The 11,104-nt window shown below is 47.8% G+C and overlaps 1 protein-coding gene across 1 annotated transcript in view; it reads left to right on the top strand.

Moving 5' to 3' along the window:
- Positions 1-9,628: 9,628 nt before the first annotated feature.
- Positions 9,629-11,104, top strand: part of CLDN16 (claudin 16) — a 7,151-nt gene continuing 5,675 nt past the window's right edge. Inside the window, exon 1 of the mRNA XM_009635618.2 lies at positions 9,629-9,745. Within this exon, the coding sequence (XP_009633913.1) occupies positions 9,632-9,745 (114 nt within the window). The 5' untranslated portion in view covers positions 9,629-9,631. The remainder of the gene's footprint in view (positions 9,746-11,104) is intronic.

Raw genomic sequence — 11,104 nt, forward strand, 5'->3', positions numbered from 1 at the left:
TGCTGAACCTTAGCTCCAAGCACTGTTTTGCCAGCAGCGCCCAGATGTCTTTGCCCAGATGTCAGGAGGATCTAAACCGGCTCCAGATCTTCCCTGGGATTAGTCAGGGATTGTGTCCAGCCCAGTCTGCAGTGAGGGGCAGACATTGTGTTTGACCATGGTAGCAGCTGAAGCAGCCAAAGATCACAGCTTGCAGGGCTGCAGAGCACAGCATCACGGAGAAAGCTTAACCCTTCATCACCTGCTCGCTATTGCAGGACTGCCGTCCAGTGCAAAGTTTTAAAAAAGGTTGATGGAGAAGACATGCTCCAAATGACTCATTGCCTAAAAAGCAACAGGATAGCAAGTAGCACCAAAACTGGAGCTGTTCCTTACACACCCAGACTGAAATCTCCATTTCCATGAGGAAAGGTCAGATTTCCTCATTGGAACTGAAATTTGTGGTTGGTGGAGGCAGCATAAGTTAGAGGGACTGGCTGGACTTACTTGATACTGACCACACACAGGGAATATATTGTGAAAATTGGATTTAAAATAGGCTGTATGAATTATTCCTTCTCAAATGTTGGGGGTCAGAAATGCCATAAACCTCTCTGTGTTTGGTCAGCAGACATGACCTGGAATTCCTAATCTGCTGGAGATAAACCAAGCTAATAATCAACCCTCTTCTTGCAGTCATTCACCGGCTGTGATAAAACTACAGTTTTGGGAGTAGTTTCACTCTACTCTTCACATGATGGATTTCATCTGGCTCTACTTAAAATGTGCTTATATGTAACACACTGAAGTTACATGAGGCTGGAGGCTGGCTGAACTCCTGGCTTCTCCTCCAAAGCACCCCCTGGTGAGGGCTCTGGAAGGGATCGTGTCTCCTCCCCGGCTTCTCATTTTTCACCTGTTGCCTTTGTTTTTCCTCTTCTCCTGAATCAGCAACCCACAAGTGACCACAAGGCCCAAGACTGTCCCTCAGAATGCCCCAAAACACTGAAATCATTCCCATCTGTAAACAAGCGGTTTTGGCATGTGTAAAGCTGCGCCGTGTGTGTCATTACCCACAGCTCTCAGATCGCCGGGCTTGTCTGCACAAGGCAGCAAGCTGCTGAGAAATAAAGGTGGTCCTGCATTTGGCTGCTCACGTGTTGTTTTCCAAAGCGATGCTGGAAGCTCTGATAGAGATTCCATGGCACGGAACCCATCCCATGGAGGCCAAGGGATTTGACCCATACCGTAGGATTTATTTTGCTTTCAGTTTTTCTATTTTAGGATTGTTCTTTCACTGGACATTCTGTACCAAAGGCCAGATAGAAAACAAAAGTCAGACACAATCAATTAATGGAAACAATGAGTTTCATGGCACTAGAGAGGTAACGGTGAGAAAATCAAGGAGTTATTAAACCTGCTTCTGCTTGCTGTCAATAGAAGGTAGCTCTATGTCATATCACCAACAAATGTCTTCCTCAAAATGTGCGAAATTAATCATGGTGTCAGATGATGGGATGGGTGTGGTGGGGCATCTAGGGAAGAGGCTCAACAAGGAATTGGCAGGTGAAGAGTGTGCCTTGTTGGAAGGGTCGACCACAAAGTATGGCCCCTTTCCCCACCACATGACACTAGGGCCAGGTAGAGAACAGCAGCTTCTGGTGTCGGAGTCCCAGGGCAGGAGAGGGGGAGCAATGGGAATAAGTGAGACCCAGGACTCACTGAAAGGGAGAGGGTGGCAGATCTGTGTCTGTGAGTGTCATACTCAGAGCATGAGCCATGAGAGATGTGCACTGAGGTCCTGACAAGATAAAATTCATCCCTGGTACCATCCATGGAAGAGTTTTCTAAGTGCAGTTAGGAAAACATCTCTCAGATCTTCCAGGAAATGGGCTCTGTGAAGACCTAAGCCTTGGCATACAGCCATCCTGTTTGTTCTCACCATGTTCCTGATTCCTGCAAGGTCTTAGTGCTGATCCTCCAGGGACCAGTTATAGCAAGGATCACATTTCTACCCATATCCCACCAAGTCACCACCAGGAAATCAGTGATGGGTGGTGTCTGTGCTCACATATGAGCTCGATGGCCTAGTTATGGAACGAATTTCTCAAGACTGTAAAGAATCTGATCACCTTCAGCATCACCACTGACTGAAAAATTTTCCTCCTTGGAAGAACCTTAGGTCCTTCTTCCTGAAATCAGATGAAGGGAGGAGGGGACATTGGAATGATAGAACAAACAGACTGAAATAGGAAGAACAGAAGATGGCTAAAGATTAGATCTGAAGTCTTCCACAGGAACTGCTTTTAAGCCAATACCGAAGCCGGAGTCACCTCCATGAAGACAGAGTTACCACCATTTATATTGCTCACCCAGTGAGCAACAAAGCTATCAAGCTCAAGTACCTGTGAGTCTGGTTTTGTGGCAACCTTCATGTCAAGGAAAAGCCCAAGCTGTATTCAGCATTTTAGAAATTACTCAAAGATTCCCATCCCAGGGTATGGCTATGTCTCACCTTTTTGTGCCTGATCACAACCTCTATCCATTTCCTCAGCCCTTATGACAGGTCAGATAATCAGTGCTGGGAAGATAAAGTGATCCAGGGTCCTTCCTAGAAAGGCTCTGCCATAAATTGCTGCAAGATTTGAAGATCAGACTGTTCAGGGGCAATGTAAAGACTAGGAGATGAGGTTTCAGGTCTTTTTGGAGGCTGCTGGCCTTAGTCCCTTCCACATATTGCTAGGAATTCCTCTGGGGATCCATGAGACCTAACCTATTTGGGATGTACTTGGGTATTGGAACAATTCAAGATACACAGATTACTGTGCCGTAGGAAATCTTATGACAGGCCAGAACTAGTGAACGGTTGCTCAGCATCCTCACAGACATGCTGACCCTGTACAACCATCCTCCAACAAGTAGTTGTCTCTGGAAAGTGAGAGGAGCAGTAGGATGGGATTTGTAAGTATTGATACTCAATATGCTTCAGTCCCCTTTAAGACACTGAAATCAGAGCCAGGTATTTCTCAAGCACTAGATAGCTGCTGCTGTGACACACATGGCTGGATTTTCCAGTGGGGAGCAGGGGCAAACATTTAAAGAAGTCTTCAAATGTGTCCAGTTATTCTAGTGCCTACATGGGAATGAAACTCTTGAAAATCCTTTGGTAAGTGCAAGACCCATCTGCACTGGAAGCAGGGCTTGTGCATGCACGCGTGTGCAAGGCAGAGGAGGAAGGAAGGAGCATTTTCCCTGGACTTTCTAACACACCCTTTATCGTTAGACTGGGAGAGCACATTGGCAACCCAAGGTCATATTTCAATGCCTAGAGGGAGTTTAGAACCCCAGTTATCTGGCTGGAGGCCAGAGGCTGGAGGTGTTTCTCTCGCAGCTGTGTCTCTCGGCTCATGAAAACTCTTCCTTAGGCCCGATGTACAGAGGGGCTTTGCCTCTCTGAATGGGTGATTTGGGAGCACAGGGGTGAGCCCACACCCTGTGCTTTCAACAAAGGAGGCACAAACAAAGCCTAAGCCAGAAGCAGGCGGAGGGATGGTCTCCTTTGGGAGAGCTTAGATGAGGAACAGCAAGCACATCTCTGCAAAGAACAGAAAAGGAAACCGAGCCCTATGTGAACCATGACCACCAGGGCAGAATGGGGACAGAATAGGAGATAGAAGGAAAGGGCATGCCGTGTTCTCCTCTCCTAGGGCACAGAGAGACTCCAATGTTGGGGAGAGGACAGGGCAGGAGAGAGGAGAGGAGGCCTCTGAAGACACTCCCTTGTGCCTTGGGCGAGACAAGCAGCAGAGGCTGGAGCCACCTGCTGTTGCCTCCTGTCCCAGGGCTGGGACTGCAGCTCTGCCCATGTACCCATATTCCTCAGGGAGTTTCTGTAAAGGATTAGCCTGTCCTTCCCCTTCCTCCCTCCTCTGCCTCCATGGTTTTGTCCTTCAGCCTACAGCACAGCTTGGCTGCAAAGTGAAGGCAGGGGGTGATGGGTGTATATGAGCCATGGAGTGCTCTGCTCACGCTGCTTTGCTTGCAGGCAGGGGCAGAGGCGTCCCTGCCCTGTCCCTTACCCATGCAGGGAGAGGGCTGGAGCGAGGGGAGGGCCTCGTGGGAGCCTTTGGGGCGTTTGCAGTTGGCTTCTCCCCCTTGCCAGAGCCTGGCTGTGCACAGGAGGTACAGCGCCTGGGGGTGGGGGCAGACCTGGGGTCACTGTGTCAGCTCTGGGAGGTGCTTGATGTGCAGCTTGGATGCTGGGTATTAAACAGAAGGGAACAGTGAGAGTGTGGTGATTTTAAGAGCCCCACAGCTCTACAGGGAAACTCCTTGCAGATCCCACACCCAAACCTGACTCACACTCACCTAACCAGCTCCCAAAACTGTCCTGTGCTCAGGGCTGTGAATCACGGCAGCAACTGTTTTCTCCGAGCCTCAGCTCTTGCCCTCCTTGCCTTTCTATAGCAGATCAAACATCCTGTTACCAAAATGTGCGTTCCTAACCCAGTAGTTACTTTCATCCCCTCCTCGATGAGTCCCCTAGTGGGTCTTCCATCACGCTCCGATAAGCAGGTTGGTGAACAGGAGCGAGGGGCACAGAGGTCTGAAGCGGATGTTTCTTGTGAAGTGAGTCACAAGTGGGGCTGGATTTCAGCCAGGAGAGCCTGCAGGGTGAAGCGCACGTACCACGGACCCTCTCAGCTAGGCTAAGGTGAGATGAGTTTCTGAGAAGCAGCCACCAGAGCGCAGATACAATGGAAACCCCTTCCACCATGGGACCTTTCTTCCTTTCCTTTTCTCTGGTACTGTGGAAAAAGCTAATTATTCACCCCGCCGTCCCTTCACTTCCTGCCCGGCTGTTATTAGCGGCACAGACCTTGTGCTTCACTTGCATTTTATCACCTTTGCATCAGGGCACGGGAAAGTTCACTCACGCTGGGAAACACACGCTTGGATGAGGATGACGCTGCCGGGATGTGGCAGGGCATCAACAGCCCCCAGGGTGCTTGGGGATGAAGGCTATTCACTGGAACTACTGACATGCTGAGAAAAGGTGTGTCTAATCCACTGCTCGGCTCCTCTGCCTACACACGCCTGCGTGAGGCTGGTATGCAGCCACGGCACTGTGTGTTCTTGGTGGCTGCTTTCAGGAAACCGGAGTGGTCACGCATATTTTCATCGATACGAATCTTACCACACCCATGCAGAGAGTGCTGCCCCGGTGTCAAAGAGGAGCGGGGCTGTGACTCCTCGCTCTCGATCTGAGGCCCTTAGTCAGGGCCTTGGTTTCTCCAGCAATAAAATGGGGTTAGTAATACATTGCTGAGATTATCTGTTTCTCAGCTGTGGGATTTCATAGGCAGCTATAAACCAAAATTTATTGTACTGAAGAAAAATTGCACGGTACTTTACGAGCCTGACAAGACTGTATTGAAATGCTTATTTTATTATTTATTGCATTGGAGTAATTGGAAACACTGTTTTAAAGGAGTGTATGCAAGCATTATACCTGTGTTTATAGTATCCATACGCACACAGACGGAGTTTTTACTTGCCAATCCTTTCAGCTCATATCTACTATAAAATGCCTTTGCTTTCCTATTTGTTTTAATCCCATATACCGCCTGCTTGCGAAGTCACAGCTTGCTCAGAAGTCTTACTGTTTCCCTTGGGGTTACCAGGCTAACTCCAAGCTAACTCCTAGGGTTTTGTGAGCATCGGAGCATGGCTGGAGTGGTACATTACATCTGACACATGCTGCTCTGTAATTCATGTGTGTACGCATCTCATGTCCAAGGAGCACTGCTCTGGAGATGAAGACACTTAGAGGCCACGAATGGTGGTGTGTGAAGCAGGAAAATGGAGGGGGTACAACCAGGAGGGAGGATTGGGAAGGGTTGGGCAGATAAACCCATGGAGCCTTCCACAACAGCAGAAGAGCTCTTAGGGAACCCCCTGCCGTTGGACAAGCCCCTGGCCCTGGCCATGACAGTCTCCTCGCTGACTGCTTGCTTGCTTGCAGTTAGGTCTGAGTTTCATGCATTAATGTGCAGCATAACTGCTTTCCTCTTGCTCAAGGGCCTCTGCTACACTATATATTAGACACTGGAAATAAAGGGAGGACACAACCCTTTCCTGCTCATGGGACTGCAACCTCATTGGGGTGTTGCTGCAAGAATGGTTTTGTAGGTAGATGGATGAAAACCAGCTATGATCCTCCCAAGACTGGCAATAGTTTCTAACACTCTCTGTAACATAATGGCTTGGCTTTAATGGAGAGCACAGACCACCTTGTGTTAATGATTAATAAAAGCAATTGACCCATAGTGCATTCGTCTCTCAGCTGGGAGTGTGTGTAGTTGAGGTGATAAGGCTGTTACATTAGCAAAGTTATGCTGCATCGATACCACGCAGTTTAAGAGCTTTACAAGGCCAAGCTCTGATAATTAAGTATTAGGATACCCTAATGCTTTCGTTAGTGTCAAAGTACTATAAATGTTAAGTTACTCAAGAGAGTAAGATACAGTTAGCGTATATAGTACAGCCTACGAATCCATTTGAAAGCTACACTGAGTCATGTCAGCCAGGTTTTAGGCTATACAAAGATATCTTGGGAGGTTATTTTGGGAGACCTGTTTTCCAAAGATGAGGGGACATCTGTGGTGCTAAGCTAGGAAAGCAGAGTATGATGAGAAACTGCTACAGACTCTGCTTCATGAAGATGCCGACTTGTTTTAAATAAAGAGTATTAAATATGTACCTTACCAGTTTCTACTGAATAAGAATACTGTATTCTTTCTAGTAACTCCAGCAGTTTCCATGGGACTGTTTGGAGACATGGACCTAAAGAAGGACCAGATATTGGATTAGCCTCTCTGTCAGGTGAAAATCACAAACTGTCTTCATTGTGTTGGATGCTCTGGAGTAATTTTACACCAGGGAAAACTGAAGGATCCTGACCTGCTCTGCTGCGGAGGCCAGGATGCTCCTGAGACCTGAGTAGATGCAAATGGCTGGTGTGAAGCCACTTCCCATCCCCTGGTGACTCACAGCCCGGGAAGCGCCGGCATCCTGCTCTGGGAAGGGTCATTCCCCTGCCCTGCCCTGCAGGGAGGGTGAACACAGGGAAGTGGACAGAGCTGGGACACCAACACGAATTATTGGACATGTAGAAAACAAACAAGACTTTTCCAGGACAGCCGTGACAGCTATGGAGAGATGGAGCAAAGCACAGGCAGCCGTGGCACCTGGACACGCTGCCTTCGTTCCTTAGTGGAATTTGCTCCTTGGGCTGACATGCATGGACATCTGATGTGCTAAGCTGGAAGAACGGAGTGTGATGTGTCCATTATAAAAGCTTAGAAACACTTCTCTGGCTATTACTGTCATCCTGCAGTTCCCCTGGGAATTTTTTTGCTTTCTAACTCAGGTGTGCTTGTATTTGGCCCACTTTTACCATGCACCAAATGTGGAAAAATGGGCCCATTCTCCCCAGCTGGGCTGATCTTCTCTGAAAGACCCTTGTATTTGGGTGCAGGACAGAATGAGAAGGCAGGGAGATCCATATGGCTATTGTACATTTGCTGGCTAATTCTCTGCTACTGTAAAACCCTGTTCTTGCCGCCTCTAATAACTTAATTATCTTTGTGGAAGGCTCTCTCAGATTTTCCAGGCCTTTTCTGAGCTCACGACACTACTTTTTCTGAGTTACTACTAATAACAACTGGCTAGGATACCTTGTTTTGAAAACTGGTGCAACCGCAGGTTAATTAGTGCAGTGCAAGACAAGCATAGGAAGATGATGTGTATTACCAGTACCTGTCTCATATCAGTGCAATCTATATCCATGTGGCTTATGAAAGTCATTATGCTTCATGGGACCTGCATGGTCAATGCCCCGTCCCTATGGGTCAGAACTGTTGGAAACACAACTCTATCCTTGTCAAAGAAAGCCATGAAGTGAAGATCATGGGTGTTCTTGCCTTATAAAGACAAAAAAGGAAACATCATACCCGTGAAACCATATCAAGACATGCACTTGGCAGAGAAGGAAGAAGAAAAGTTCCTTGCTTGTCAGCTTCTAAGAATGAAATGAGAAAACAGAGAGCAGAAAAGCTAAAGCAGCAGAGAATCCTGCAGAGCCTGGCCTTTTGACTTGGGACTTTTGTTCTCTACCCAGTGTCTCCTAAAGCATGTGCTGAGGACCTCTCGTGTGGCGTCACCTCTGAGGATCAGAGCAATCCTGGGATCAACGCAGAAGATTGTTAACTCTGACAGTAAAACTGCCTCATGAGATTATGATGGGAATTGTACAGGTTACATATTGTAAGAATAATAAACTACTTATTGCTATTGCATTTGGTAGGAAATCTCAGAGAAGAGAAAGCAAGTCTGGAGCAGTTCTGTAAAAGGACTGATTGGCTCCATCTGGAGGTGACAGCGGAGATGACAGACACCATCAGTTGGGGAAAGTAGAATGTGAGCAGAGCTGAAAGCAGAGAGAGAATCTGCTCCTCAGCCCTGTGTGGCAGGCTTGCCCACTAAAGGCAGGTGTCTGGTCTTTCATGGCCTCTCTTTTCAAAAATAAAGATCACTGAGGATGTGATGGTTTCTGTGCATTTGTACCTTTGAGATGGGAGGAATATCTAGTGCCGCTCCCCCTTGGCTTTCCTGGAAGGTGGCCTGGAGCCCTGCTGAGTTTCTCAGCACTGAGTGAGAGGAGGCTCCTTACAGAGGCCCCATCCTTCTGTCCCCGGCAGCCTGAGTGGCTCCTGCTCACCCAGGGAGTCCTGCAGGAAAACAAGAAATGTTTGTACTGCATGTACTGCAATGGCAGTAAGCAAACAGGCAAAATCCAACCAAACAAAATCCCCCAAACTGGCACTGACTTGGAAAGTTCCAAGACTCCCCCATGGGAGCTGGACTCAGGCCATGAACAAATTGAAGTCCAGGGCATGAGAAGTATCTAGCTTTAGCTTAAATGCAGAATACAGAGCTCCATATCTGAGCTGGGATGGTTGTTGGTGTTGGCTCTGGAGACCCATAACCACTACCTTTTCCCTTCTTTTTCTAGTGACATTCCTGCATTGAACGAGATCATCACTGTATTGGAGACCAGCAGGGTACCCAAAGGGCCTGGGATCTACACCAAGACATTTTATAGTTGCTCACTGCTAAGGCATGAACCAATGTACAAGAACAAACGCATGTGCACAAGAGAGCTCTTCTGCATGTCTCTGAAGAAAAACTTTTGATTCTTTTTTTTTTAATTCCTGCTTTCCCAAAACCTGTAATGATATCTGTTTTCCTTGCAAGTCCAGGACTCCAGTTACCTGCATGCCACTTCTGCACAACCCCATTTCTCTTCAGCCAGGCATGACAAGAGCGTTAACTGTGTGGGGCGGATTGGCTGCAGCAGCTCCCGTGGGTGCGCTCGCCCTCCTCCCGTCCCCGCTGCAGGTGAGCGCTGCTCCTGCGGCCACCACTAACAGACGGCATCTGCAGAAGTGAGAAGTACCTGCTGTTCATGGCCACGGCAAGAGGGTGGAAGTGACCTGGGACTCTGAGGCTCTGCCTCTACCCCAGCTCTAAGAACAAGGGCTGGACACTGTTTTTCTCATCCCCCTGGATGTGCTGAGCACCTGCTGGCATGAGGTTTTTCCTCCAGTATGTGGGCTGTTTTTTTGCTTTTTTCTCTACTGGGTTTTTGATAGCATCTACTTGGACGGACTGCTGGATGGTGAACGCTGATGATTCCCTGGAGGTAAGATCAGGGTGAGGAGGATCACCAAAACAAACGTGTCCAAGAGAGAGTTTGGTTCCTGGCATCATTGCTCCACTCTCATGTACTTTTCCCTGTTGTGTTGGATGAAAGTGGATGAAAATGAAAGGAATTACTCTGGCAAGAGCAGGGGAAAAGTGGTATTTTGTGCAATTCTCCCTGCCAAACTTTATTATCCAGACTCTGCTCTCACTTAGTAAGTTCAGGAAAGGTCTAAAGGCTCTAGGTTTAAATGTGCATGAACTTGAGTGTGGTTATCCCGCATGTCCAGGCTGCAAGGGTATTTTGGAGATGTTTCTAATTCTGTAGGTCAGACATCTTGGTGGAAAAGTCCAGCATGTACATCTGTGCTTTTCAAGTCTTTTTCTTAACAGCCATTGAGCTATAGAGCTAGCAGAAATATATGGGGAGTGTGGGGACTGGCATCGGATCCAGCACTCAAAAATATCTCCCTGAACTTGTGCAGACATTAGCACTCCCATGTTAGAGAAAAGTATTGGCAAAAGTAAACTGCAGACAAGGGAGCAGAATGCCACATATGCGCAGGCTGCGCCCCAGAGACTCCAGACCCCAAACTGTCACCATTTCTCCAGCACTCGGTACTGCAAGTTTGTATTTTTCTTGCCAGAGCAGCCAGCCAGCACTTTCTGTATATTTAAAGGCTGCAGGTCCACAGTGTGGGAATCTGCTCCCTGGTAAACTGGACACTTCATGCAGTGAAGGTGAAACACCTTCCAAAACAGAGTTTGGTTGAACACATCAGGAGGAAACCTTCTACCTGCTATCCAGCATAGGAAACCAGAAGAGCTCTTCTGCAATCAGCGATGCAATGCAACATGTAGCTGCATCACGCCAAGTGATGAATTATCTGAAGGAAGAAAGCTAAAAGTGATTTCAAGAAAAATACTTTTTTTCTCTATGCCACATGAAGTGCCAACAATCTGACTGCCAGTCCCACCCTGGAAGGTGGCTGTAGATGCTGAGATCGTCACAGATCCAGCACTGTGAGGTTGCTGATGGTCTATGTGTCTGGTCAGCCTCTTCGCACGGAAAACAGTGTGACCCCACTGATGCTGGCTGGAATACCACTCTTCATTTATCATCTTAATTTAGGAGATATTTTAGATTCATTTCAGGAAGCTGTGAATCACCTGGAGTCAGCTGAAGATCTCAGTATACTCAGAAAAGCCAAATTGATCCCAGATTGTGCCATCATTTCCAAGAAAATCAGAAGAGGGAAACCTAGTTCCTGCAGAAAGCGAATCCAACCCTGGGGCTGTGTAACCTTGTCTTCTTGGCACAAAGGCACCTGCGCTGGGGTGCTCCATTAACACCCAGTTT

Source organism: Egretta garzetta, unplaced genomic scaffold (genome assembly GCF_000687185.1).
Source record: "Egretta garzetta isolate BGI_Z169 unplaced genomic scaffold, ASM68718v1 scaffold333, whole genome shotgun sequence".
NCBI classification, from domain to species: Eukaryota; Metazoa; Chordata; class Aves; order Pelecaniformes; family Ardeidae; genus Egretta; species Egretta garzetta.